This window comes from Lucilia cuprina, chromosome 4 (assembly GCF_022045245.1).
Source record: "Lucilia cuprina isolate Lc7/37 chromosome 4, ASM2204524v1, whole genome shotgun sequence".
NCBI classification, from domain to species: Eukaryota; Metazoa; Arthropoda; class Insecta; order Diptera; family Calliphoridae; genus Lucilia; species Lucilia cuprina.
The window spans coordinates 62,173,386-62,197,971 of record NC_060952.1 but is presented as its reverse complement, the minus strand read 5'-3'; the positions used below and the strand labels follow the sequence as shown (position 1 = coordinate 62,197,971).

Below are 24,586 nucleotides of genomic sequence, written 5' to 3'. Positions count from 1 at the left end.
TTTTTCCCTCTGATGTCCACTTCTGAACTCGAATATGTCCTGCGTAACAAATCTAAACCTTCTGCTGCTGGTCCCGACAATATTTCAGTCTCTTAGCTACGTCAAAATTATCTCTTCTTCAAGCCTTCAATAAGGCATGGCAACACTGTGACATACGGGACTATTGGAGGAAAATCTGGATTGCCCCTATTCCGAAAAGGGATAAGGATTTGGATATATACACGAACTTCCGCCCGATTGCACTAATATCAGTTTTAATAAAAACCATCAACCTCATGCTCAAAGAGTGAATCAACACTTTTTTGTCTGAAAATAACATACTTCCATAAAGGTCTTATGCATACCGCAAACACTGTTCCGCATCAACGATCTCTTACATTTGATCACTGCTTCCAAGGAGAACAACCTTAAAGTCACTCTTGTTACTCTCGACATTGCGAGAGCATACGATTGCGTGAAAATCGACACGCTACATACAATCCTCCGTCAACTAAACATGCCCCACCATTGGTCTTGCTGGATATATGAATTTCTACGCCACCGCATACTTACTCTTGGTAATAGCAATATCGATATGTATAACGGTCTTCCTCAGGGTAGCTGTTTAAGCCCGCTCCTATTTAACATCTACACTACAAAATTACACAAAATAGCTGATGAGAACACGCCATTTTCCAATTTGCAGACTTTGTAATCGTATCCACACACCGAGATTTTGACCTCTCTGTTCGACAACTCCAAACCAAATTAAACCTTTTTTATGGTATCTCCAAATCTCTAAATCTCAACATAAACAGCTGCTCTATATATGGCAAAAGGAGCAAGGAGGAATGTGTCAGTAAACATCAATGACAATTCTATCGTAAATATGAATTGTTTTAAATTTTTAGGAAGATACATCAAAAACAGCCTTTCACTCTGTTGTTGGAAAACTCAGACTCTGTTGTTGGAAAATCTAAATTAGCATGTAATGCCATAAAAATGGTTACATCTTTCAAAGGTGGGCTTATGCCAAATATTGCGATAAACCTTTCTAAGTCCTTGGTTTTCTTGAAAACAGAATATGCTAGATCTTCCACGGCTCACGCGCCCAAATATATAAACAAAAAAATAATGACATTTCAAAACAACTTACTTCGAAGAAGCCTAGAACTTAATTCCTCAACGCCTACTCACATAATTTATGCCCTATCACTCACTCTCCCACCTCATCAAAGAGCTCTCTATCTTGCATCCAAGGAATTGCTGAAAATAAAAATGTTTAATCCTGAGTCGTATCGCCAAATTGTTCAAACTCCGACGAGGAAATCAAGCCTGGGTTACGCCTTTCTCACCTTCCATAACATTTTTGAAATCACCTGCACGGATTTTACTACCACGACATCTAAAAAAGTCTCCATATTCCTGGACAGCTTTTCATCATCAAAAAACAACACCTGCACTGTGGAAATTAACATGATCTTTCGGGAAAAAATACACCACCTTAAGTGCGAAGGATATGCTATTTTTGCCACAGACGCGTCTGTCATGGCGGATAGTACTGGTTGTATAGTATGCAACATTTCATGCAATCATAACTTCATGTTTAAAATTCCAAACAAAGTCTCCTCCTTGACTGGTGAACTATATCCTATCGACAAGGCGATAGACATCATCATAGAAGATGGCTACTCACACTCGGCAATCTTCACTGACAGCGAAAACGCGTGCCTACTTCTTCGGCAAAACACCTCCTTCAACTTCCTTGTCTCAAGGATCTTAAAGAAGATTGAAACCGCCAATCTAACTTATATTTTCTTTATCTGGACCCCAGCACATGTTGGTATACCTCCCAACGAACTGGCCGATTATTTTGCTAAACATGCTGCCTCTGTTGGCTTCATCATAAACCCTCAGCTCTCCTTAAAGGACGCGTATGCTCCTTTAAGGAGAGCTGAGCTGGGATCAATGGGACACGGAATACAAAGCGCATCAGTCGGGACGGTATTTTCATGAACTTTTTCCTGAATTGCCGAAATGTCACTGTCTCGAAATGTTCATCAATTTATGCAAAATCGAGCTATAAAGTCTCCCACGATTTAGCTCTACCACCTACCAATACAGCTATGTATAAACTAAGGCAGCTATGTATAAGCAAATCTAAAAATACTACTACACTCAAATACTAGAATGTATTATGTCTTTTTTGACACAAACAGTACCGGCATATAAGCGTTACCACATGCTTAGCCAAAATGAACAAAAACCAAAAAAAAAAAACAAACAAAATAAACAACGCAATAAAACCAACCGACTTCTAAATATACGAACAGAATTTACAAAAACAAAATATACAACTCATTGACGCCAACAGCATCCAAACATAAAAAATACACTGCTGAATAAAACCAAATACATCTATATATATATCTATATATTTTTATCCAATTCACAGTGTTGTTGTTGCTTTTTTAACAAAGTATGAAAAAAATGTGGCTTTTTGATGAAATTTTCAGAGTTTGTCTCGGATTTTTGCTCATATCTCCGTTATTTATAGACCGATTTTGCTGATTTAAATAGCGATCTTCTCGAAAGCATGTCTAACAAAATTATTGAAGATTCGGATCTCGTCGATATCTGGGGACCTCTAAAAACTGATTTCAACATACAGACAGACAATTTACTTTTCCCCCCGGGGGCATGTTACCTTGGTGAAAGCTACACCTTGGTGTTATTGCAATATCCCGGGGAAAAGAGGTGCTACCAATACCTCTAGTCTGCCGGGACTATAAACTGGTGATGATCAGATGTATCCTCGGCCTTTCCGTGGAATGATCTGGCATGGGGTCTAACCAGAGTACCATATAATCTGGCACTACGGGTGACCGGTTGCCCACAGGACCTAGTCCTGGCCGGTCAATTGGTTGAGGTTCCTTCGGGATCCACATAGTGGCTGTGGTTGAAACCCAAATCGCGGGGAGAGAATGTTGGTTTAAGGACTGATATATCCTATACCTAATGGGTTGGATAATTCTCTCTTCGAACAGGTCTGTGTACAAAGCGCATGTGCCGGATTTCTAAACCGATCGGTATTTCTTACGGTCGTGTAGTGGGACCGCGGTATATGCTGGGGAATTGTCAGGTTAGTATTCAATGGTTGCCTGTCATCCCGTTAGAGCGATCTTTATGATCATGGGAATGGAACTGATTGCGGAAAATGGTGGAAAAGATCGGGAAAGTCTCCATTTATTGGAGATTAGTACTGATTTAGTATGCCTTTTTACGCTTCGGGGAAGTTCTTCGGTGCTGTTGCCATCTCAACAGGTATATTGATACATGCTACGCGACTAATTTGTCGGGGCAATTATTGGAATCAATTGACTTTGGAAATTCCTATTTCCTTTGTTACATTGATCGGTTCATAAAACGAGGGATCTGATCCATTTTGTTGGGTATTTCGGTACTACCAAATATGTCTCTAGGTGCTGTTGCCAAACCAACAGGGCCATCTCAGTAGTGTGGTTGCGCGGGCTTAAAGAGGTTAAGGAATGCACTGGAATGGGACATTAGATGATGGGGATTGCATTTTGAATAATGCAATCTTTCATGACATCCATAAGGGTGGTCACCTTCCGTTTACGGAAGATTGATTTCACCTGATGTTGGGACTCGTCACCCCCTTCTATTGACTTTAGACCAGTGATTGCTTTTTCCTTGTCGGGGTTTGCATTGGGATTGATCCCATGCTGCCTGTCATTCCGCAACGGGGCTACTATGGCAAGAGATTAGATAGCTCGAGTTCTTCAACAAAGTACTTGTACATGGACCGGCTCAGCCATGAACAAAAATTGCTACCTGAGTTCTTCATTGAAGAATTCAGGGGCGCGGGTAGACCGTCTCTAGTCTATCCTGTGGGTGAAGGCCGTCAAGGCAGGTGTTCACGTTAAACTCTCGACTTCATACAGACAGACAGACGGACATGGCTTAATCGACTCCGCTACCTATAAGGATCCAGAATATATATACTTTATAGGGTCGGAAAATTATATTATAGAAATTACAAACGGAATGACAAACTTATATATATACACTTCTCACGAAGGTGAAGGGTATAAAAATAGTTTAAGACTGATATCAATTGCACTTAATGCGGAATGTATGGGGTATTTTATGTCTTCAAATAAATCACGATTTCTTCTGGTTCTAATGTTGAATATTGGCTAAATTTTAAGACTTGTTTGATATTTTTCATCAATTCTTCTTCACAAGTGGCTACTGTATTTCCATCAATAAAAACCCGTTTTGTATGGTAAATGTAGTACACATTTTCCCCATTTGAAACATTAAACGTTTTTATAGCTGGTACCAAAAGACACTTACTTTTACTTACTTTAAACACTTACTTTTACTTATGTTATTCATTTGCTCTATATATTGGAATAAATGTTTACAAGATTTGTCCTCTGCAAACACGGAGTCAAACATAAAGCTTCGAAATTGTCATAAATAATCCTGCTTTTGGGTATAGTTGATGACCATCCATATGTACCTACAAAAAGACACAATAATTGTGAACATTTCTTGTTGAGATTTAATGAATAACTTACCAATTTATAATCCAATGGAATTCTATACTGTGACCATTTATTAAATATGTCAGAAGAACACTTCACATGTGCCACATCATGTAGGCGACTATTTTTTGTTGCACTCCAATGGCATTTAACTTTGGACCAAGAGCAGTTGTCCGTAAGCAGTGCTTCAAGACTATCTCTTTAAATTATTATTTATATAAGCACAATATTTATACGTTTATATTTATTAATATTTTGTACAATTAAATTTTCTTTTAATTTTCTTTTTATATAAATTTCTTTGACAACACAAAAACTTTAAAGTTCTCGTCACACATTTTCAATTGTTCTGCTTAATTATACCCTTCACTACATTAATGGGGACGGTATATTGGGTTTGTTCTATTGTTTGTAACGCACAATAATATTGGTGCTATACCCTAGGCTCCATACAACTGAACCCGCCAAATAAGGCTTTTATGTTCATAATTATGTTTAATAATTATGAACATTATTAAAAAGCCCACATCAAAATTTTACTTAAATATCCACAGTTTTTTAAACAATAAATGGCTTAAGTATAACTGCGACATGTTATAATTCAACTTAAATGCTATATTATGACAACTAAATTAAATTTTATTTTACTTATATGGTCGGCGTCGCCCGACTATAACTTCTTACTTGTTATACCCTACACCATTATAGTGGGGAGGGTATTATATGTTTGTACTGATGTTTGTACATACAAAAATATTGGTCCAATACCCACCTTAAAGTATACCGATCGATTCAGAATCATTTTTTGAGTCGATTAAGACATGTCTGTCCGGCTGGCTGCCCATGTAAACCTTGTGTGCAAGATACAGCCCGCAATTTTCAAAATATTTTGATGAAATTTGGACCAAGCATTTTTTGGCACAGAGACGAAGCCTATGTAAAATGGTTGAAATCGGTCCATTATTTCACCTAGCCTCCATACAACCGTACCTCCCGATTTGAACTTTTTATTCCATAATTACGTCAAACATTCTACTATCTTTTTAAAAATTGGCACAAATAAGTTTTATATAAGTATAAATGACACTGCTTTTTTCGTAAGGATCGGCCTTTTTTTAGCCCCCATACAAACCCCCCCTCCAAAAAATGTCTTAAACGTCTAAAATTTACTTGTAACCATTTGTATCGCAATGAAACGCAACAAAACTAACTGTCATTTAAAAATATATGCTTTTCCCAATTTTACCGAGGATCGGCCCATATTTGACCTATATAAAGCCTCATTTATAAAATTTTAGTTTTTTTGTCAATAAATTGCTTAAATATTTTGGAATTATGGTAATATTCAACATAAAAGTTTCTTTATAAAAAATAAAAATTTTAACAAGTTAGAGTGCTATATTCGACTGTGCCGAATCTTAAATACCCTCCACCAGCTACTTTTATGTTATTACTTTTCTAATTGATCAAATATTTGTAGAAATAAGTTTTCTCATGTCTTTAATAGAAAAAAAATACCAAAAGTTAAATCTATTACAATTCCAAGATTTATTGAACATTATAAATTTAGTAATTTGCATGTATGTATGTGTGTGAAAGATTTAGAAGTTTTCAATATACAAATACATATATAATTTTGTTCTACACAAAATTTTGTTCAACACAAATTGATAATGCTCTTTAAATAAGGCTAAAGCGCTTTTAGGGGCTGGACTTAATATAGGAGAAATAGAAGTGTACTAAACTAATATTTTTGCCATATTATGTATCAATAGCTTAATTTGGTAATAAGTAATGTGCGTTTAAGAGATTTTCGTAAAAGGATTTTGTATGGGAGCTATGTCCAATTATGTACATAAAGACAAAATTTCATAATCCTGTGTCTATATCATTACTTGGTAATAAATATTGTGAATCTAAGTGATTTTCTGGACCTAGTATGAGCTATGACCAAATATGGACCGATCGTAAAACAATTTTATAGTGAATTTATGTATATAAGAGCAATATTTTTGCTCAATGTATGAATATCAATATTTGGTTATGATTTATGTGCGTTTTTTCTGATTTTCGGAAGGGAACCTTGTATGTGTGTTTTTCTAAGAGGGACCTTGTGTAGGAGCTGTGATTAATTATGGACCGATCGGAAAAACATTTCATAATATTATTTCTCTGTGTATGAGCAACACTTGTGCCAAACTTTATATGGATATCTTAATTTAGTAATGACCTTGGGGAGCTATGGGGACCTTGTATGGGAGCTATGACCAATTATGGACCGATCCAAAGAAACTTTCATGCTTATATTTCTGTATATAAAAGTAATACTTGTACCAAATTTTATATTGATGTCTTAATTTAGTAATGAGTTATGCGCGTTTAAATGATTTTCGGGAGGGACCTTGTATGAGAGCTATGACCAATGGACCGATCCAAAAAAAACCTTCATTGTAATATTTCTGTATATAAGAGCAATACTCTTACCAAATTTTATATAGATATCTTAATTTAGTAATGAGTTATGCGTGTTTAAGTGATTTTCGGGAGGGGACCTTGTATGGGAGCTATGACCAATTATGGACCGATCCAAAAAAACTTTCATTGTAATATTTCTGTATATAAGAGCAATACTTGTGCAAAATTTTATATCGATATCTTAATTTAGTAATGAGTTATGTGCGTTTAAGTGATTTTCGGAAGGGGACCTTGTATGGGAGCTATGACCAAATATGGACCGATCCAAAAAAAACTTTCATTGTAATATTTCTGTATATAAGAGCAGTACTTGTGCCAAATTTTATAGGGATATCTTAATGTAGAAATGAGATATGTGCGTTTAAGTGATTTTCGGGACGGGACCTTGTATGGGATCTATGACCAAATATGGACCGATCGAAAAAATCTTTCATTGTAATATTTCTATATAAGAGCAATACTTGTGCCAAATTTTATATCGATATCTTTTTGGGAGGGGACCTTGTATGGGAGCTATGACCAATTATGGACCGACCCACAAAAGCTTTCATTGTAATATTTCTGTATATAAGAGCAATACTTGTACTAAATTTTATATTGATATCTTAATTTAGTAATGAGTTATGTCGTTTAAGTGATTTTCGGGAGGGGACCTTGTATGGGAGCTATGACCAATTATGGACCCATCAAAAAAATTTTTCCTCTGAAAAAATTCTATTGTCATAAAATTTTAATTTCTAAAATTTTGTGAAGATATCGACATTACGACGGAGGTTATTAACAAAAAACCAAATTTCCGGGAATATGTACTTTTGTATGGGAGGTATATAAAATTGTGAACCGATTATGACAATTTTACGCAGAGATTAAGCTCTTGTGTGGAAACGAATGTATGCCGATTTTTATGGAATTATCTTGCATAGTTTTCAAGAAAATTACATCAGAATGTTTAAAAAATGCTTATTTTTTTCGAGGTTGTTTCAAATTTTGATTCATAACTTTCCCCGATGTGAACCGATTTTGCCCATTTTCAATACCAAACTGCTTAGGATAATAATAAATATTTTCGGTGAATTTGGTTGATCTCCATGACTTAGTTTTAACGTGATCGTGTTTTACACTGACAGACAGACAGACAGACGGACAGACAGACGGACATAGCTTAATCGACTCAGAATTTCACAAGGACCCAGAGTATATATACTTTGTTGGGTCTCAGATGAATATTTCTTGGTGTTACACACGGAACGACAAACTTATCACCACTTATGGTGGTTGAGGGTATAAAAATATACCTATGGTGTAGGGTATTATATGGTCGGCCATGCCCGACTATATATCCTACCTGTTATTTCTTGTATATTTTTTCAGTTCTACGTGTCTTTATTCAATTTGAATAAAATGACACAGCTAAGTTTAAGGAAATTTCTTCAATTAATATATTTACATACCTACAGCTATATTGAAAAATATCTTAAATTTTAACAAAGTGATTTAGTTAAAATTAAACAACTAAGTGTGTTATATTCGGCCATGCCAAATCTTCTATACCCACCATCAAATTTTGTGCTGTAAAATTAAAGTAAATTTTGGAAGCTCTTCTCATTTATTTGATATATACTGAACTTTACTATTCGAAATTAGTATAGACATCAGAGTGATTATCGAAATAGGGCCTTTAGAGATATTTCTGTTCCTATAAAACTTGTTTATGATAAATTTTACCACTACACTGCTATTATTATCCCAATTTCTTCGCTGTTTCCAGGCAGTAAGCGTTTACGTATTTTTTTAAGTTGACCTTATTTAGGGGTGGAGTCAATTATAATCCAATCCTCATAATATTTGACAGAAAGATTATGACTTGTAAGAAACTTATTAAAAATATCGAATTTCGCTGTAGTTGTTTTTTAAGCCAGTAGAGCGTTAAAATTACTTGCTGGAGGGGACCTTATGTGGGGTACGGTGAATTATGTTTTGATACTCAGAAAATATGAGAGATTTTAGGGGGGGTAGAATCAATAACGGACCAATACTCATAAAATTTAACAGAGAGATTTTGTTTTGTAACAAATTTATTTATGTATGTCAAATTTCTATACTCTTATTTTTCAGCAATTAATGACCGTTAAAGTAATTTTCTGAAGGAGACCTTAGTTGGGGTTTAGGGTCAATTATGAACCGATCTTCAAAAAATTGGTAGAAACATATTGGATGAAACATATTTGCTTCAAGTGTCATCACTGAATCCGCACTTTTAAGGCAATACTGAGAGTTAAAGTCATTTTCTGAAAGGGACCTCATATGGGGGGCTAGGGTCAATTATATACCGATCCTTATAAAATTTTACAAAGATATTTAGGTTTCAATAATATATGTTCATATCGAATGTTATGTCCTTTTCTGAAGTCCTTTTGGCCCGATCCTTTTAAAATTTTACAAATAGATTTATGTTCGTATAAAACATCTTTATGTCGATTTTCACTACTATAGATGCTTCCTTTAGCCAGTTATGATCGTTAAAGTTTTTCTGAAAGGGACCTTATGTGGCGGCTAGGGTCAATTATGGGCCGTTCCTCATAAAATTTTACAAGGAAATTCAGGCTTTTTTAAAACATGTTTATGCCGATTCCAATCCTTAAGATGCTACATTTTGTCAGTTATGAGCGTTAAAGTAATTTTCTGAAGGGAACCTCATATGGCGGGTAATGGGCCGATCCTTTTAAAATTTTAAAGTATTTTGCTGTAATCAACCAAATGATATATTTTAGAAAAATCTGATTAAAATGGGTAAAAGGGGAGTTCCATGTTTTTCATAAGGTCCACACCAACATTAAGAAATTTTAAACAGAAATATATCTTTACTTAGATTTTCAATTGGTTATATCATTATTTCAAAGAAAAAATCAAAAAGGGACGGAATGCGGTAATAAAGTAATTTCCATTATTATTTTTATCATGTGGCATACAATAAAATTTAAAATAAGGAAAACGTTAATTTGTTTGATTGAGACTACCTTCTTTATTTCTAATATGAATCATACTAATTTTACGGATGAAATTTCATCTTACTTTTTCGTTAGACTTTACGTACTTAAAGTGTATGTTTCTTTAAGTAAATATATATTGATTTTAGCTTTCTCAATTTTTACTGAAGTGCCCTTTTAAATGCTTTGATGAGTTTAAGTCATGCTTTAAAGGAGAAAATGATTAAAGTTAATGAGTAAGTATTAATATTTTTTATTGCTTTGTTGCTAATTTAAGAGAAAAGAATTTTGAAAAGGGAGAAAATTTGTGGTTTTGGTAAATTCTATGAAAGTTGTTCTGAATTATATAGTTTGAATGTAGATTTAAATTTCGACATATTAATTTCAGGGGTAACAAGCAAAGACAATATTAATTGATCTATAGATTTAATATTAAAAATCATTTTAAATCCCGGGCAACGCCGGGTACAAAAATCTAGTTATAAATATATTTAAAGTAAAAAAATGTGGTTTTAGAATATATCTAAACAGTAATTACAAATATATTTAAAGTAAGAAAATGTTTTTTTTAGAATATATCCCAATAATAAGTAAATATTTTTGAAACATTTCAAATTTATGTCCTGTGAGATACGTTAATGGTCTGGGGAATTTGCAATAACTTTAACCGTTTTCAAGCAATTTGTGTTTTAAATCTTTCTGAAATATTTATTCTATGCACATTATGATTATTTTACAATAAAGTTAAATAGCCAAATTTGAGCAAAAAAAATTAAAAAAAAAAATGATTTTATCCTTGTAAATGCACTTGAAAACTTCAGAGCCGTTGCGGCACCTGTTAACATTATTTTATCAGCCTAAGTTTTTGCATGACCTAATTTTACAATTAGGTCATTCCAAATGGGGAGCGACGGCACTCTAATCTGCACATTCATAAAATATAAGCACCTGACAATATAAATTTATTGGCTTTTTCAACTTGCCACAACTTTCTCTTGACTATAGCATCTATACTGCGCCTTTACCACAAGATGTGGCAAGGAAGTTCCATTCTAAAAATTTGGAATTAAACTCGACCAGTGGAGCTATAGTGTAGCTTAATGTTAAGTAGTTATCAACTTTTCTGCAATATTTCCATGTTACATTTTTGTATTGACATTTATTGGTATTATATCATCTCGCATTCAATTCTTACAACTTTCGGCCATGCAATTTTCATTCAATACGTTGCAATGTACAGTTTGTTAGAACTTTTCAAATGTTTTAGGAAACGTCGGTATAAAATTTGCACAGGACTCTATCAAAAAAGCAAAATTTGTGTAATATTTGCAAATTTTGTCTATTAGATACTGATAAAACAAAGATTTTCCAAAACGTGTGACGGAAATTTTTTGAAAAAAAATTTATTTTGATACACTTGGAACCGTTTATATTGAAATTACGAAAAAAATAATGTTTTTGCACCAAGTACGCGACTTGTAACATCAATGTTAAATTATAATTGCATTGATACAAGTACCACAATATAATCGTTGATTAAGAGAAAATAGTTGATTAAAAAACTCAATCAAAGAGATTGTTAGCTAAAATCATTATTTTTTCTCTTTAAAAATAGTAATAAGCTAAAATTACTTTTAGATAGTAAAATTTGAATATTTCGTTTACTCTTTAAAACATTTTAAAACGAGTTTCAAAGAAGTTTATGTTTTCAGTTTTTTTACCTTTTCATGGAATTGCCCATGAAATTTTCATTATTGTTAATATTTTACTTAATTTTTTTTCTTTAGTACTCAATTATCAACTATTTTCATTTAATATACTATTTAAAAAAAATATTTTATTTTAAGGGCACTGGCACACGTTCAATATATATTGATCAATTTGGATCACAACTAGAGTATTCAATTATTCGGATTTTTGTCTTATTCGGTTTATTCGACAAATAATTATTTGGGGTTTCAAGTTGGCCGGATAATAATCGGATAATTCAAAATTATTCGTTTAATCGAATAAAAGTATGTTATTCTAATAATAATTTCTTTTGTACAATATTTTTCTTCCAATAACAAACAAAATTATAATTTTCCACTTTAAATTCAATTCTATAATTTTTATCTCAAATATTAGAAATTATTTATTTTCATGTGAAATACTCTTCTATATAAAGAAATTAAGTTTATTTAATTTATGTTTCGGAGATTTATCAACTAGTTCCAGAATACATACGTTCCAATGAATTAGTCTATAACTATGTATTGCTGAAGAACTTATTACAAATACTTTAGAAACACAACACTATTTCTCAAAACTGGATGTAGAAAGTAAAGGTGATATCATTATTTTCAAGATTTATTTTCAGAAATCTGAAATGTTCTGCATAAACCCATTCTAAGAAGTAGTTAAATCAGAACAACTTATTACAATGTTTCTGAAGTATTGTTATAAAAATCATCCAACAAATATTATTTATTATAAAGAAATTAAGAAATTAATAGAGAAAGTAAATTTATTATAAAAATATTGAATTCTGTATATGATATGCAGTAATTTTATTTTTTAAAAATAAGTTTTTCTTAATCGGTTAATAGATATAAATTATTCGGTTTATTCGTTATTTGAAATTTGGCAATTTTCATTTATTCGAGCGATTAATCGTCAAAAATTGATCGATTAACCGATCGACGATTAATCGTTTGAATACCTTAACCACAACGCATTTAAATGGATTGATGAATACCTCGGGTATGTTACACGTTCAATATTTTTTACGTCAGTATTTGCAATATTTTATGTTATACCGGTCTGGTTTGATTAAACGAATGTCGCGAAAATTCCGAAATAACACAAATTTAGGAAAAAGTAATTTCCTTTTATATTTTTTAACAACTTTTTAGCAAACAATATTTAATTTTTATTTGTTTTATTTTATTTATTTTTCAAATTTTACAAATGTATCGTGATTGATATTACAAATCATGTTACACGTTCAATAAATATTGATACGAATTTTTTATTACAGAAAATTGGGGTTTTCTGCGATATGGAATACGATCCATATCGTTTAAGCATTGAAATTACATTATTGTACAAATTTAAATTAATCATATTTTGACCTTGATAACGGATAAACTCAAAAGTCGTTTTTGTTAACTTTTCTATATGGAACCAATATTTCCCATGCGGCTATTCGAACGAAAAATAAATCGTGCCTTTCTTTTTTGAACTTTTTCATCTGGTTTATGTTTTTGGTTTTAAAAATCTATTTGCATCCAATAGTAGTTCATCCTTTCGGCAAGTCCACTAATTCCCAAGTATTGTTTTATTCGGATTTCTTTGTATTTATTATATGTTGTTGATTATTTTGATTCCAGTTTAATTCATAAAATCTATCGCGCGATTTATTCTGATTTGAGATACACTGTATAATGGGTTGTAATGGGTTTGTATTTATGGATTCCGACTCATTCGCATTTAATATAAGTAGTTTGTTTATTTTGTTTATTTTGATTCAAATTAAAATTTATCACGATCGCGATTTATCTAGATCGTAAAATATTCAAAGTTAGAAATTAATTAGTAGCACAAATGCTGCTCTAATAGATTCATATTTAGATGATAAGCTATCCAATAACATTACGGTTCAAATGTCTTCATCCATATCATCATTCATTTCAGGTAAATCAGATATAATTATATCAAATTATGTTTTGGTTTTCCTTCATTTTCAAATTTAATAATTTACGAAATAGTTCCGCCTTTTTTCTAGTTGATTTTCTATCAAAAGTTTTCTTGAGATAAGACCATATTTCAGATGAAGTTTTGAAAATTTTCACCATTGTTATTATATTAGGTTGCAATGACACAATTATTTCTGCACGAGCATCTTGATTCTTATCTTCATAATCACGCAATTTCCTTACTTATTCTTTATAAACAATTATTTGCGCTTCCGTAGCATTTTCTTAAATAGGAGTGATCCTTGACATTTGCTCTTCTCCTCTAAGCATACGCAACTGACGGCATTTGTGTAAAATGGCTTCCATTTGGGGAAACCATGTTGTGAAATTATTTCCGTTTAACAAGTGAATTCTTTTATATCTTCTTTCCATTTTCTTTATTTTGCGTTAAAACCTTTTTACTATATATGTATATCAGAGGTTTGGGTCTGGGCCCATAACCTATTAATATTAATAAAAGTTTTTTCTTATGAAAAACAAACAAAAGATATTTACTCAACAACTTCAAAAAACAAAGTAAAAAATATTTTTAATAAAACAAAATATTCAATGAACAACTATAAATAAAACAAGTATGAATGTGTAGTCGGGCATAGCCTAAGTTTTGCCGACTTTTGTTGACATAATAGAACATTTAACTTAATTATGAGCCCAATGGCCCTATTCGAGGGGTACTTTTGTATAGGTGCTAAGCGAAATAATGGACCGATTTTATCCATTTTCAATAAAACGTGTGCGAAATTTCATCCAATTATCTTGAAAATTGCGACCTGTACCTTGCGGTTTACATGGACAGCCAGCTAGCGGACAAAGCTTAATCGACTCAGAAAACGATTCTAAGCCGATTGGACAAGTTTCAACTTTTCCTTTAAAAGTTAAACTTGTGAATACAAGCATAAAAAATCTAACTACCCACGATGTGTTAGAAATTTTAAAACTTGCACTATCTACTATGGTTGACATTCGAATAAAAATTATTCGAATTATCGAGGACATTTTTTTTGTTTTTTTTCGAACGAATAAAAAATTTCCAATTTAGAATAAAAAATAATTCGAACAATTTTTTATCGAATATTCGAATAAAATTTTAATGTTACCTTTAATCCATATTTTATTATTATTTTTGAACAAAGAAATGCATGAATACTAAATCAAAAGATCGGTTATCATTGAAACAAATCTTCTACTACTTTTTGCAATTTATAAAAATGTATGTTTTGCAATGTTAAAGTAGAATGCTTCCTGATTTAGATGTGATTCTATGGATTTTTTAAATGTTTGCAATAAGTAAAACAGTTCCTAAAAACCCTGTTTATGTAGAATTTAGTTGCTACATTGGCATTTTTAAGCGAGTTACGTACGTTAAAGTAATTTTCTAATGAGAACTTTATACGGGAGGTAGGATTGATTATTGGCCGATTTTAATAGTATTTTACAAAAATATTTTGGTGGCTTAAAAATTTGTACATTTCGAATTTCATCCGCGCTTTTATAAGGTTGTTATCTGCATTATAGTATTTTTTGAAGGGAACCTAATATGGGTGCTATATTAAATCGTAGACAGATATTGCCCATTTTCAATAGGTTTATTAGAAAACCTGTTTGTGTTTTATTTGGCAACACACCTTACCCTATTTGGAAAAGCTGTTAACTCGACCCAATAATATTATAAGCAAATTTATTGTAAGTAAATAAATGTAATAGAAATAAACTGATAATAAAAACATTATAGATACAAAGAGAAAATACGTACCGCAATATTTAAACTTTGCTGTGTAGCGTTTCTATATTTTTCCCATTTTGCCATAACATCTGCAATTTTTTCCTCGAAAAGTAAACTTCTTTCGGTGTTTCCAACAACTTCATAAATGGCATATCCCATAGAATTGTCTTGAAGTCCAATTTTTTTCTTAATAAGTTCCATAACTTCGAAAGCCGTAGAGCTGGGATGAAACTCTATTGAGTAAAACTGACCGTCCATAAAATGAAACCTAGAGTAACATGGTCTTCGATTAACAGTGCATAAAATTTCTTCGCGACTTGGAGGCCATTGTCGTCTTCTGGTACCTTGAGTTTTAAAAAAGCACTACAGAAAAGAAACAAATTATATAGTTAATAAATTTAGGAATATTTAAAAATAAAGTATCTTTATTTGTTGGTTTGTATTTGATCTATCTGTATTAGAGTGCTCCAAAAAAACTAAGATTAGAATTTTTTATTACATTTCGAATTCAAGTGCTCTGAGAAACGATAATGACCTGGAGAATTTTTAATAACTTTTACATTTTTCAACAAATTTTTGTGTTTTTTATCTTTTTGTAACGCTAATTCTGTGTACATTACGATTCTTTGACAATAAAAAACAAAACAAATTATTTAATGACAAAACTTTTGTGAAAACTGGAAAGAATTCATATTTTCCCCTTGTAAATGCATCTTCAAACTTCAGAGCCGTTGCGGCACCAGTTAACCTATTGACCTAATTTTTTGCACGACTTATTTTTATAACCCATAGAACAATTCTAGGGGGGACGGCCTGTAGGATAATTTTTTTTTCCTTCATACAAGCTCGGAACACTCTAATCTGTATATAGGTTTACCTATACCATATCTAAATAAGAGCATTATTAAGAGCGTCACAGGTAAATATGGGTTTTAATGCGTAATTAGTTTATTTTATAGGTGTAGTTAATTTATTTTACAGGTGTTAAAGTAAAGCACTTCCGAATCTTATCTTTTCAATTACTACTTCATCGATTACTTAGAAGGAGTCTAGTGATAAAGGAGATAATTTTTATTATTTCTTAAAGTTTGTAAGACCTGTGTCGATGTAAGTAATATTGTCATCCGTCCATAAAATTAGCCAGTAGAATTTCTTTGGAAGATGTACATGCACTTCGAAAATAGACTGTTTATAAAAATCAACTCAACCAATTTTATATATACGAACAATTAGCAATGTATTGTTTTATTAAACGTACATTCATCAGTTAAGCAGTACGTTTATTAGTTAAACTTCTACATTAAAAAATGCTCCAATATTTTGTTAAAAACCGAGGCGGTAAAGAGTTAAAGTTAATATCAGTTCTTAAACTATGTGAAATGAGTAAATCATATTTTGCTAGACTTTTCTTTAATACCTTTTTCATCTAAAATAGCTTTAAAAGAGTTATCTAAGGATTCTGTAACACTTATAGAGGGTAAAGCAATTAAATTAAATTCTTATTCAACAACTTAAGCAAAATTAACACACAATTTGCACAAGAATTGTGTAACAGGTTTATGATTAGACTTAATGAACGCAAAATAAAAGTAGTCAACACTCTTATAGTTTACTTAAGTTCAGGAAAGCAGCCAAATAATGACCACATTTTGAAATACTCCACCAAAGCAGAATCCAAAGAGTTTGCTGTGGAAAAACGATTATATAGTTTATTACCATGCAATGAGTTGGATGAAGAATTAGTTGATTCTATGTTGATTTAAGTTTTGAAATTGATACTTCTACAAGTCTAATATCCGATTTAAAGAGCACAATAAGTAGTATACAAAATCCAAGAAACACCAGAAAATATACCTGGATAAATGCAACAAAAGTAAGGAAAAGCTAGAAATCTTATACACATAACTGCCTTTTAACAATCTGTCCAACTTCAACATTCAACCTGATTTCGATCTCTTTTTGTTGTTCTTGTTAAATTCTTATTTAGAACGAATTTTTAAAATCAGTGGTATATCATACGTGACAAAATACGGAAGTGCTTTTAAAGTAGATATAAATATTTACGAAAATCTGTGAAATCTGTGGTGTATCTTTTTATAATTTATTATGGGACATATTTTTCATTAGTAATCCATAATTTTTAAATAAAAAAATAATAATATAATTTTATAATGAACATTTTTAAATATCGTATGTGACAGATTTTTCTCCTGACCAAGAAATATGGACCGATCTTCACAAAATTCTAGGGCGTGATTTTAGTTCATATAAAACATATTTGTGCCAAATTTTATCATAATACCGGTGATTAGAGGTGAGTTACCGACGTTTACGTGTTTTTCTGAGATTAGACTTTGAATGGAACTAGGGTCAAATGAGGTCCAATCGTTATTAAAATCGGCATAAAGGTTTAGGTTTATAAACATTTTAGATCTTCCAATTTTTAAAGGGATAGTATTATTAACATAATTAGGAGTTAAAAAGTGATATTTTCGGATCCGTTAGTATGGCGGCGAGGTGTTTGCAAAAATTACAAAAATTTTCAACAGTCTTCGTCTTTGGTGCTACAAAAGATCATATACCAAATTTTGTTGAATTATCTTTAAAAATGTAGAAATTATCAGAGTTGGGGGTAGTGCACTAAATTTCCAGTTTCCACTAAGAGTTAGTGATAGTGCAAAATTTTTCACTATCACTAAAAGCTATTTAGTGGTGAGTTAAAAAATAACAGCCTCACTAAGCAATAGTGGTAGTGGTAATAGAAAAATTTTCACTAAAATTAATTTAGTGATAGTGAGAAACCTTTTTCTTGTAAAATTTTAATCAAACTACAGGTCGCAATTTTGAAGTTACTTTAACACAATTTGGCACATGATATTTTATGTTACTGGAGATGAAGCCTATTGAAAATGGTTAATATCGGTCCATTATTTCACCTAGCTCCCATACAAGTGTTCATAATTATGTTTAATTTCGGCAAAAAGCTGTAAAACCAAGTTCCTACTAGTCTTGTCTCTCATGAATTTTATAATTATTGGGCCTTATTTGACACCCCTATAAAAAGCCTCCTTTAAAATTTAACTAAAATGTCCACAAATCTGTTCAACAATAAATGGCTTATAGGTGTATATCTGAGGCATGCAGAGTGTTATATGGTCGGCCTTGCGCGATCATAATCTTTTACTTATTTTACTTTTGGATAAACCTTCGCCCATAGTGCGTTCGAAAACCTGCATTCCAGTCTACTGTTCCAGTAATAGTTTTGGAATTTTTTCTGAAATGAAGTTGTTTATAGTAATAACAGATCAGTGTCCTATCTGGCCAATTATCTCTGCAGCTTGTTACCAAGCTAAGTTATATAAAGTTTTAAGACTAACAACATAAATCTTTGCTTCTTATCTCTGTCATAATAATATCTTTGACTTTTTAGATTGCTAAGATCTCCGCCTTAAAGACGATACATTGATCTGAAACACTATAACACACTTTTATGTTGCCATCAACCAGAACATGTAATGTGTGTTTTTGTATTTAATATCCATTGCTTTCCAGATTGCTAAGATCTCCGCTTGAAAGTTGCTAGATTTATTCAAAAGTCTATAAGATATTTTTATGTTGGCATCAAACAAATAAACTTCGTCTCCTGTGCAAGATTCCAATTTGTATCCCTTAGTAAAGACTGCATACACCTTTAAACAAGACTGCATAATGTGTTACACCAAAGTCAATGGTCGTATCTAAATGATCAGAAATGTATTTATAGATTTTAAACTTCTTTCTCTACGATCCTCTAGTTTAGCCAAAAGAGGAACTTTAAATTTTCCCTTGTCTTAAGTGTTCTATTTAAGTGAGAAATGAACGTGATCACACATTTTAATCCTTTTTGTCCTGGGTCTTTTAATTTAGCCAAAAGAACGTCTAAAGAAAGAGTATTTTATATAACTTTATTCTACTAAACACTGCCTAATCGACCGCCAAAGGCTGTGTTCTGGAAAAGTGTCATGCTTCGGTAACATGCATCCTAATTTCAAGAAAACATATTCCATTGTTCAATTCATTGTTACTGTGCTCCAGAAAATCAATGGAGTTTTATACCCTTCTATCACCTTGTAGTCTAAATTAGACTTAGAAGCACCAACCATACATGAGAGTTGTATTCCATTTTGGGTCAGATATAAGCATTGTAAAAAACAAGAAGATGAGGAATTACACTAAGATATTTTGATTTAAACTTTTAAAATAACTTTTCCGACTGCCCTCTCCCCAAATGAGAAACCAAAGCCAAACTAGTTAACTACTTATAAGTAAACCATTTACACAGACACACATACTTACAAAAATTCACAATTTAACACTCGCAAACTCAATCATAAAATACAACAAAAGCCACCACCACTGTTACGACCACTCTTTTGCGGTATCCTGAATCCGTATACATTTTGTACAAGTACGAATATATAGTTGGGCATAGCCGACCATATGATACCCTACACCATTTAGTAGTTAAAAAATGGGATTATTTAAAATAAAAAAAGCATTTGATTGGTTTTTTAACTTTATTCCGAAATATTATTACTTAGTTTTTAGCAAAAAAATATATTTTTTACAAGAGGGCTCAAAAGGGAGTAGGGGAAGATATGGGCCTATCCTTATAAATGTTGGTAGAGGAATTTACGTCTACTTCAAAGTTATTTTTCGATTAAATACAATGATTAGTAGTAAGAATTAGATATAACACTAAATATATCCAAAATATTGGTTTAGTTAAACCAGATGATGTGGTTTAATGCGTTGGAGGCTATTTGGTTGGCCTTGGATGAAGTAAAGTCTTCTGACGTTCACATGTGTTAATAATTTTTTATTTTGCAAGTTTCTTCACTACGTCTCTGATAAACTCTATACCTAAATCATGATAAAGGTCACGATTTCGAACGTACCATGGCACATTGTCCATGCGTCTAAAAACTTTAATTTGAAAAATTCAATGTGTTTAATTGTTTAGTTTTTGACAACTCCCTAAAGCTGACGTCCAAACTGGTTTCAAGATTTGTTGGTAAACAAGTATTTTATTTTGTATTGACATGAAAGAAGTCAAACTTCTGTACTTAATTTCAAGTTCTTGCTTTTTCTTTAGTCAAGTAAGTTTAGAATCTGGCTGTCGGTAAATATATTAAGCCTTATGGGCGCCATATTTATTCTCTACATTCCATTATTGCTCGGTGGTATATTTCTATGTCTGGGTCTTCAATATAGAACCACAGTCCCTCTTTGTCCCCTAATATAGAGCCATCCGTGTAGCAACGAATTCCTGCTGGCATCCGTTCCGCTTTGACTAAGGCATTCTATCTGGGATCAGGGTTTAAAAGTTTCCGACATATTCTGTGTATTATATGCGATCAGGCACTTCCGATGATTGTGTATAACCTTCCAATGTGTCCATTATACATTGATAACGTGACCTATAACCGCTTCTGGCCAGTTCGCCTAAAGTAAAGGCCATTCGGCTATAAGCACCGCCTCATATCTCAAATATGTTTCAATGGATGTAATCGGTTGAAGAAGTACACATGTCACCACCCATCAAAATAAATTTGAATTTTTTCAAGAAGAAGGGATATTTTCATGAGTTCTTTAGTGCCTATTCGAGTTAATGCGTTTTAAATTCATGCCAAAATTCTAATAAATTTGTAATAAGCAGGGAAACCAAAATATGCAAATGCATGTTTTTTGTGGTGCGTCATATGGAATCATGGATAAGATATTTACACGTTTCAGACCAATTTGAGAATTTTGGCATCGATTTGTTAGAGCATATTTTTGCATATTTTACCCATAAGAGCATAATTTTGCATGATTTTACTTTTTAGCATATTTAAGGCATATTTTCGAGTTTTTAGAGCATATTTTACTCTTTTAGTGCATATTTTGATGTTTTCGCTTTTTTCGTTTTTATACATTTTTAATTTTCTTTTCAAAACTTTATTTTAAATAATAAAATTATATTTTTTTTAATTTTTTAGCCTATTTTACAATTTTGCAAAAAAAAAATTCGTTGTGTTATAATTTTTTATTCAATAAAGCATTATATTTTAAATCGGACAAAAATCCGATTACTTTTGATTTCATGAGACCAATCCATTTTTATAGTTTAAAAAACTAATTATTGGAATTTATGACAACACCGATTAAAATGTTATTTTAAAAGCTATGAATACAATTGGAAGAAATGTGTCAAGCTCTGTCGTTTGAAATATGTTTTTTGGGGACCAAATGGTTTCATGTTATTTATTGGTTATCTGAATATAAAACGGAATTCTATTATACTAGTTCTTCAAACTATGAGATGAAACATATATAAAAAAAATGTTGTAGGATATAGAATATGACATTAAACATTTATTATTTCATTACAATTTCAGTCTTTTTGAGCTTTTCAATTTTAAAAAATAATAAAAAATTGTATTTTTGGGGCATATATTTTAAATTTTAAGAGCATATTTTGAGTTTTGTACGGCTTATTTTATCTTTATATTTACATTCCAAATTTTGTTACAACAGTGTCAAAATAGTAAAATCGCAATTATTAAAATCTACATCTAAATTTACTACCTTGAAGGTAGTTAATTTCAGGATACGGATAGCGATCGAGTTTAATTCGAGCGATTTAAATATTTCATTTTCCCACGATTAAATCTTTTTGACTCGCAAGTTACTCGCGAGTTAAAAAGAGTTAATCGCGAGTTTTATAATTTTGTAAATAACACCAAATTTAATGGCGTGTGTCAAGAAAGAAGAAATTTAATGTAAGAACGAAAGTTTACATACATATGTATGTGTGTAGTTCACATAAGGCTTCAACTTTTGTTATTTTTATGAATTACTTGTATGTATATACATACAGTGGACATCCACTAGTACGAATTATATATTTCGTAGTACCGAAAAATTCGCAGTATTGAACAACACATTTTGTATGATTAAATTCAAATAATAGACAAAAATATTGGATTTTATTTATTATACCCTTCACCTTCGTGGGTATATATAAGTTTGTCATTCCGTTTGTAATTTCTATAATATAATACTCCGAACCTATAAGGTTGATTAATCTATGTCCGTCTGTGTGTTTGTTAAAATCAGTTTTTAGAGGACCCAAATATCTACGAAATCCGAATCATCAATAAATCTGTTAGAGATATGAGCAGGAGATATGAGCAAAAATCCAAGACAACCTGTGAAAATTTCATCAAAAATTTAGATTTTTTTCATGCTCAGACAGAAATTGCAAAAAACAAAATAAATAATCATACGGTAAATTATGTTATTGTATGCATGTTTATAAAAACAAGGCAGAGTGAGAGCTGCAAAGTACGAGTAGCAGAGCGAAAGCAGCACTAGTGTCTGACTTTGCAATAATTATGTATTTACTTCATATTTAAAAGTATGCATATTTAAAATATGGTTCTGTTCAAAATATTTTTAGTATTTTTATACCCTCCATCACCATCAGTTATGATAGAGGGTATATATAAGGTTGTCATTCCGTGTGTAACACCAAGAAATATTCATCAGAGACCCAACAAAGTATATATATTCTGGATCCTTATAAAATCATTAGTCGATTTAGATTTGTCTGTCTGTCTGGTTAAAACACACTCATGTTAAAAATAAACCAAACAAATAGACCAAATTCACTGGCAATATTATCCAAAGCAGTTTGGTATTGATAATGGGCAAAATCGGTTCACACCGGGAAAAGTTATGAATCAAAATTTAAAACAACCTCGAAAAAATAAGCATTTTTTTGCACAGATAATTCCATGAAAATCACCACAAATTCGTTTCTACACAAAAGCCTGATCCCTACTGAAAATTGTCAGCATGGGTCCACAATTTCATATACCACCCATTCAAAAGTACATATTCCCGGAAAATGGGTTTTTTGTTAATAACTTCCGTCGCAATGTCGATATCTTCAGAAAAATTTGCAAATTAAAATCTCATGTCAATAGAATTCATTAAGAGGAAATCTTTTTGGATGGGTCCATAATTGGACATAGCTCCCATACAGGGTCCCCTCCCGAAAATCACTTAAACGCACATAATTCACTACTAAATTAAGATATCCATATAGTTATTGCTCTTACACAAAGAAATATTACTATGAAATTTTTTCCCGATCGATCCATAATTGGTCATAGCACCCATACAAAGTCCCCTTCCGAAAATCACTTAAACGCGCATGACTCATTACTTAATTAAGATATCCATATAAAGTTTGGTACATGTATTGCTCATATGCATATAAATATTACAGAGAAAGGTTTTTTCGATCGGTCCATAATTGGTCATGGCTCCCTTCCCGAAAATCACTTAAACGCGCATAACTCATTACTAAATTAAGACGTCCATATAAATTTTAGCACAAGTATTGCTCTCACATAAAGAAATATTACTATGAATTTTTTTCCGATCGGTCCATAATCAATTGAACGCGCGTAACTCAATACTAAATTAAGAAATCCATATAAAATTTGGTAAAAGTATTGCTCATATGCTCAAAAATATTACTGTAAAATTTTTTTCGATCGGTTCTTAATTGGTCATAGCTCCCATACAAGGTTCCCTCCCGAAAATCACTTAAACGCGCATAACTCATTACTAAACTAATATATCCATATAAAATTTGGTACAAGTATTGCATTAATGCACAGAAATATAACTGAGAATTTTTTCCGATCAGTCCATAACTGGTCATAGCTCCTATACATAGTCCCCTCCCGAAAATCTCTTAAACGTACATAACTCATTAAAAATATTGCTCTTATATACATACATAAATAGCACTATAAAATTTTTTTACGATCGGTCCATATTTCGTCCTAGCTCTCATACTAGGTCCCCTCCAGAAAATCACTTAAATTCACAATATTCAATACCAAACAATGCTTTAGATACAGAATTTTATACATAATTGGACATAGCTCCCATAAAAAGTACTTTTACGAAAATTTCTTGAAAGCACATTACTCATTACCAAATAAAGCTGTTGAAAGATTTTTTACGATCGGTTCATTACATGGGTGCGGTCGGTAGAATACAAGGTTGCCT

At 31.8% G+C, this 24,586-nt stretch overlaps 1 protein-coding gene across 2 annotated transcripts in view; it reads right to left on the bottom strand.

Moving 5' to 3' along the window:
* Nucleotides 1-24,586, bottom strand: part of LOC111688377 (myosin-I heavy chain) — a 1,083,699-nt gene that overhangs the window by 340,679 nt on the left and 718,434 nt on the right. The window contains exon 14 of one of the 2 annotated variants that reach the window (XM_046950624.1): nt 15,506-15,838. In XM_046950624.1, coding sequence (XP_046806580.1) covers nt 15,506-15,838 — 333 coding nt within the window. Of the gene's footprint in view, nt 1-15,505; nt 15,839-24,586 lie in introns of those variants that run through there. The other variant, XM_046950625.1, reaches the window with a different exon arrangement.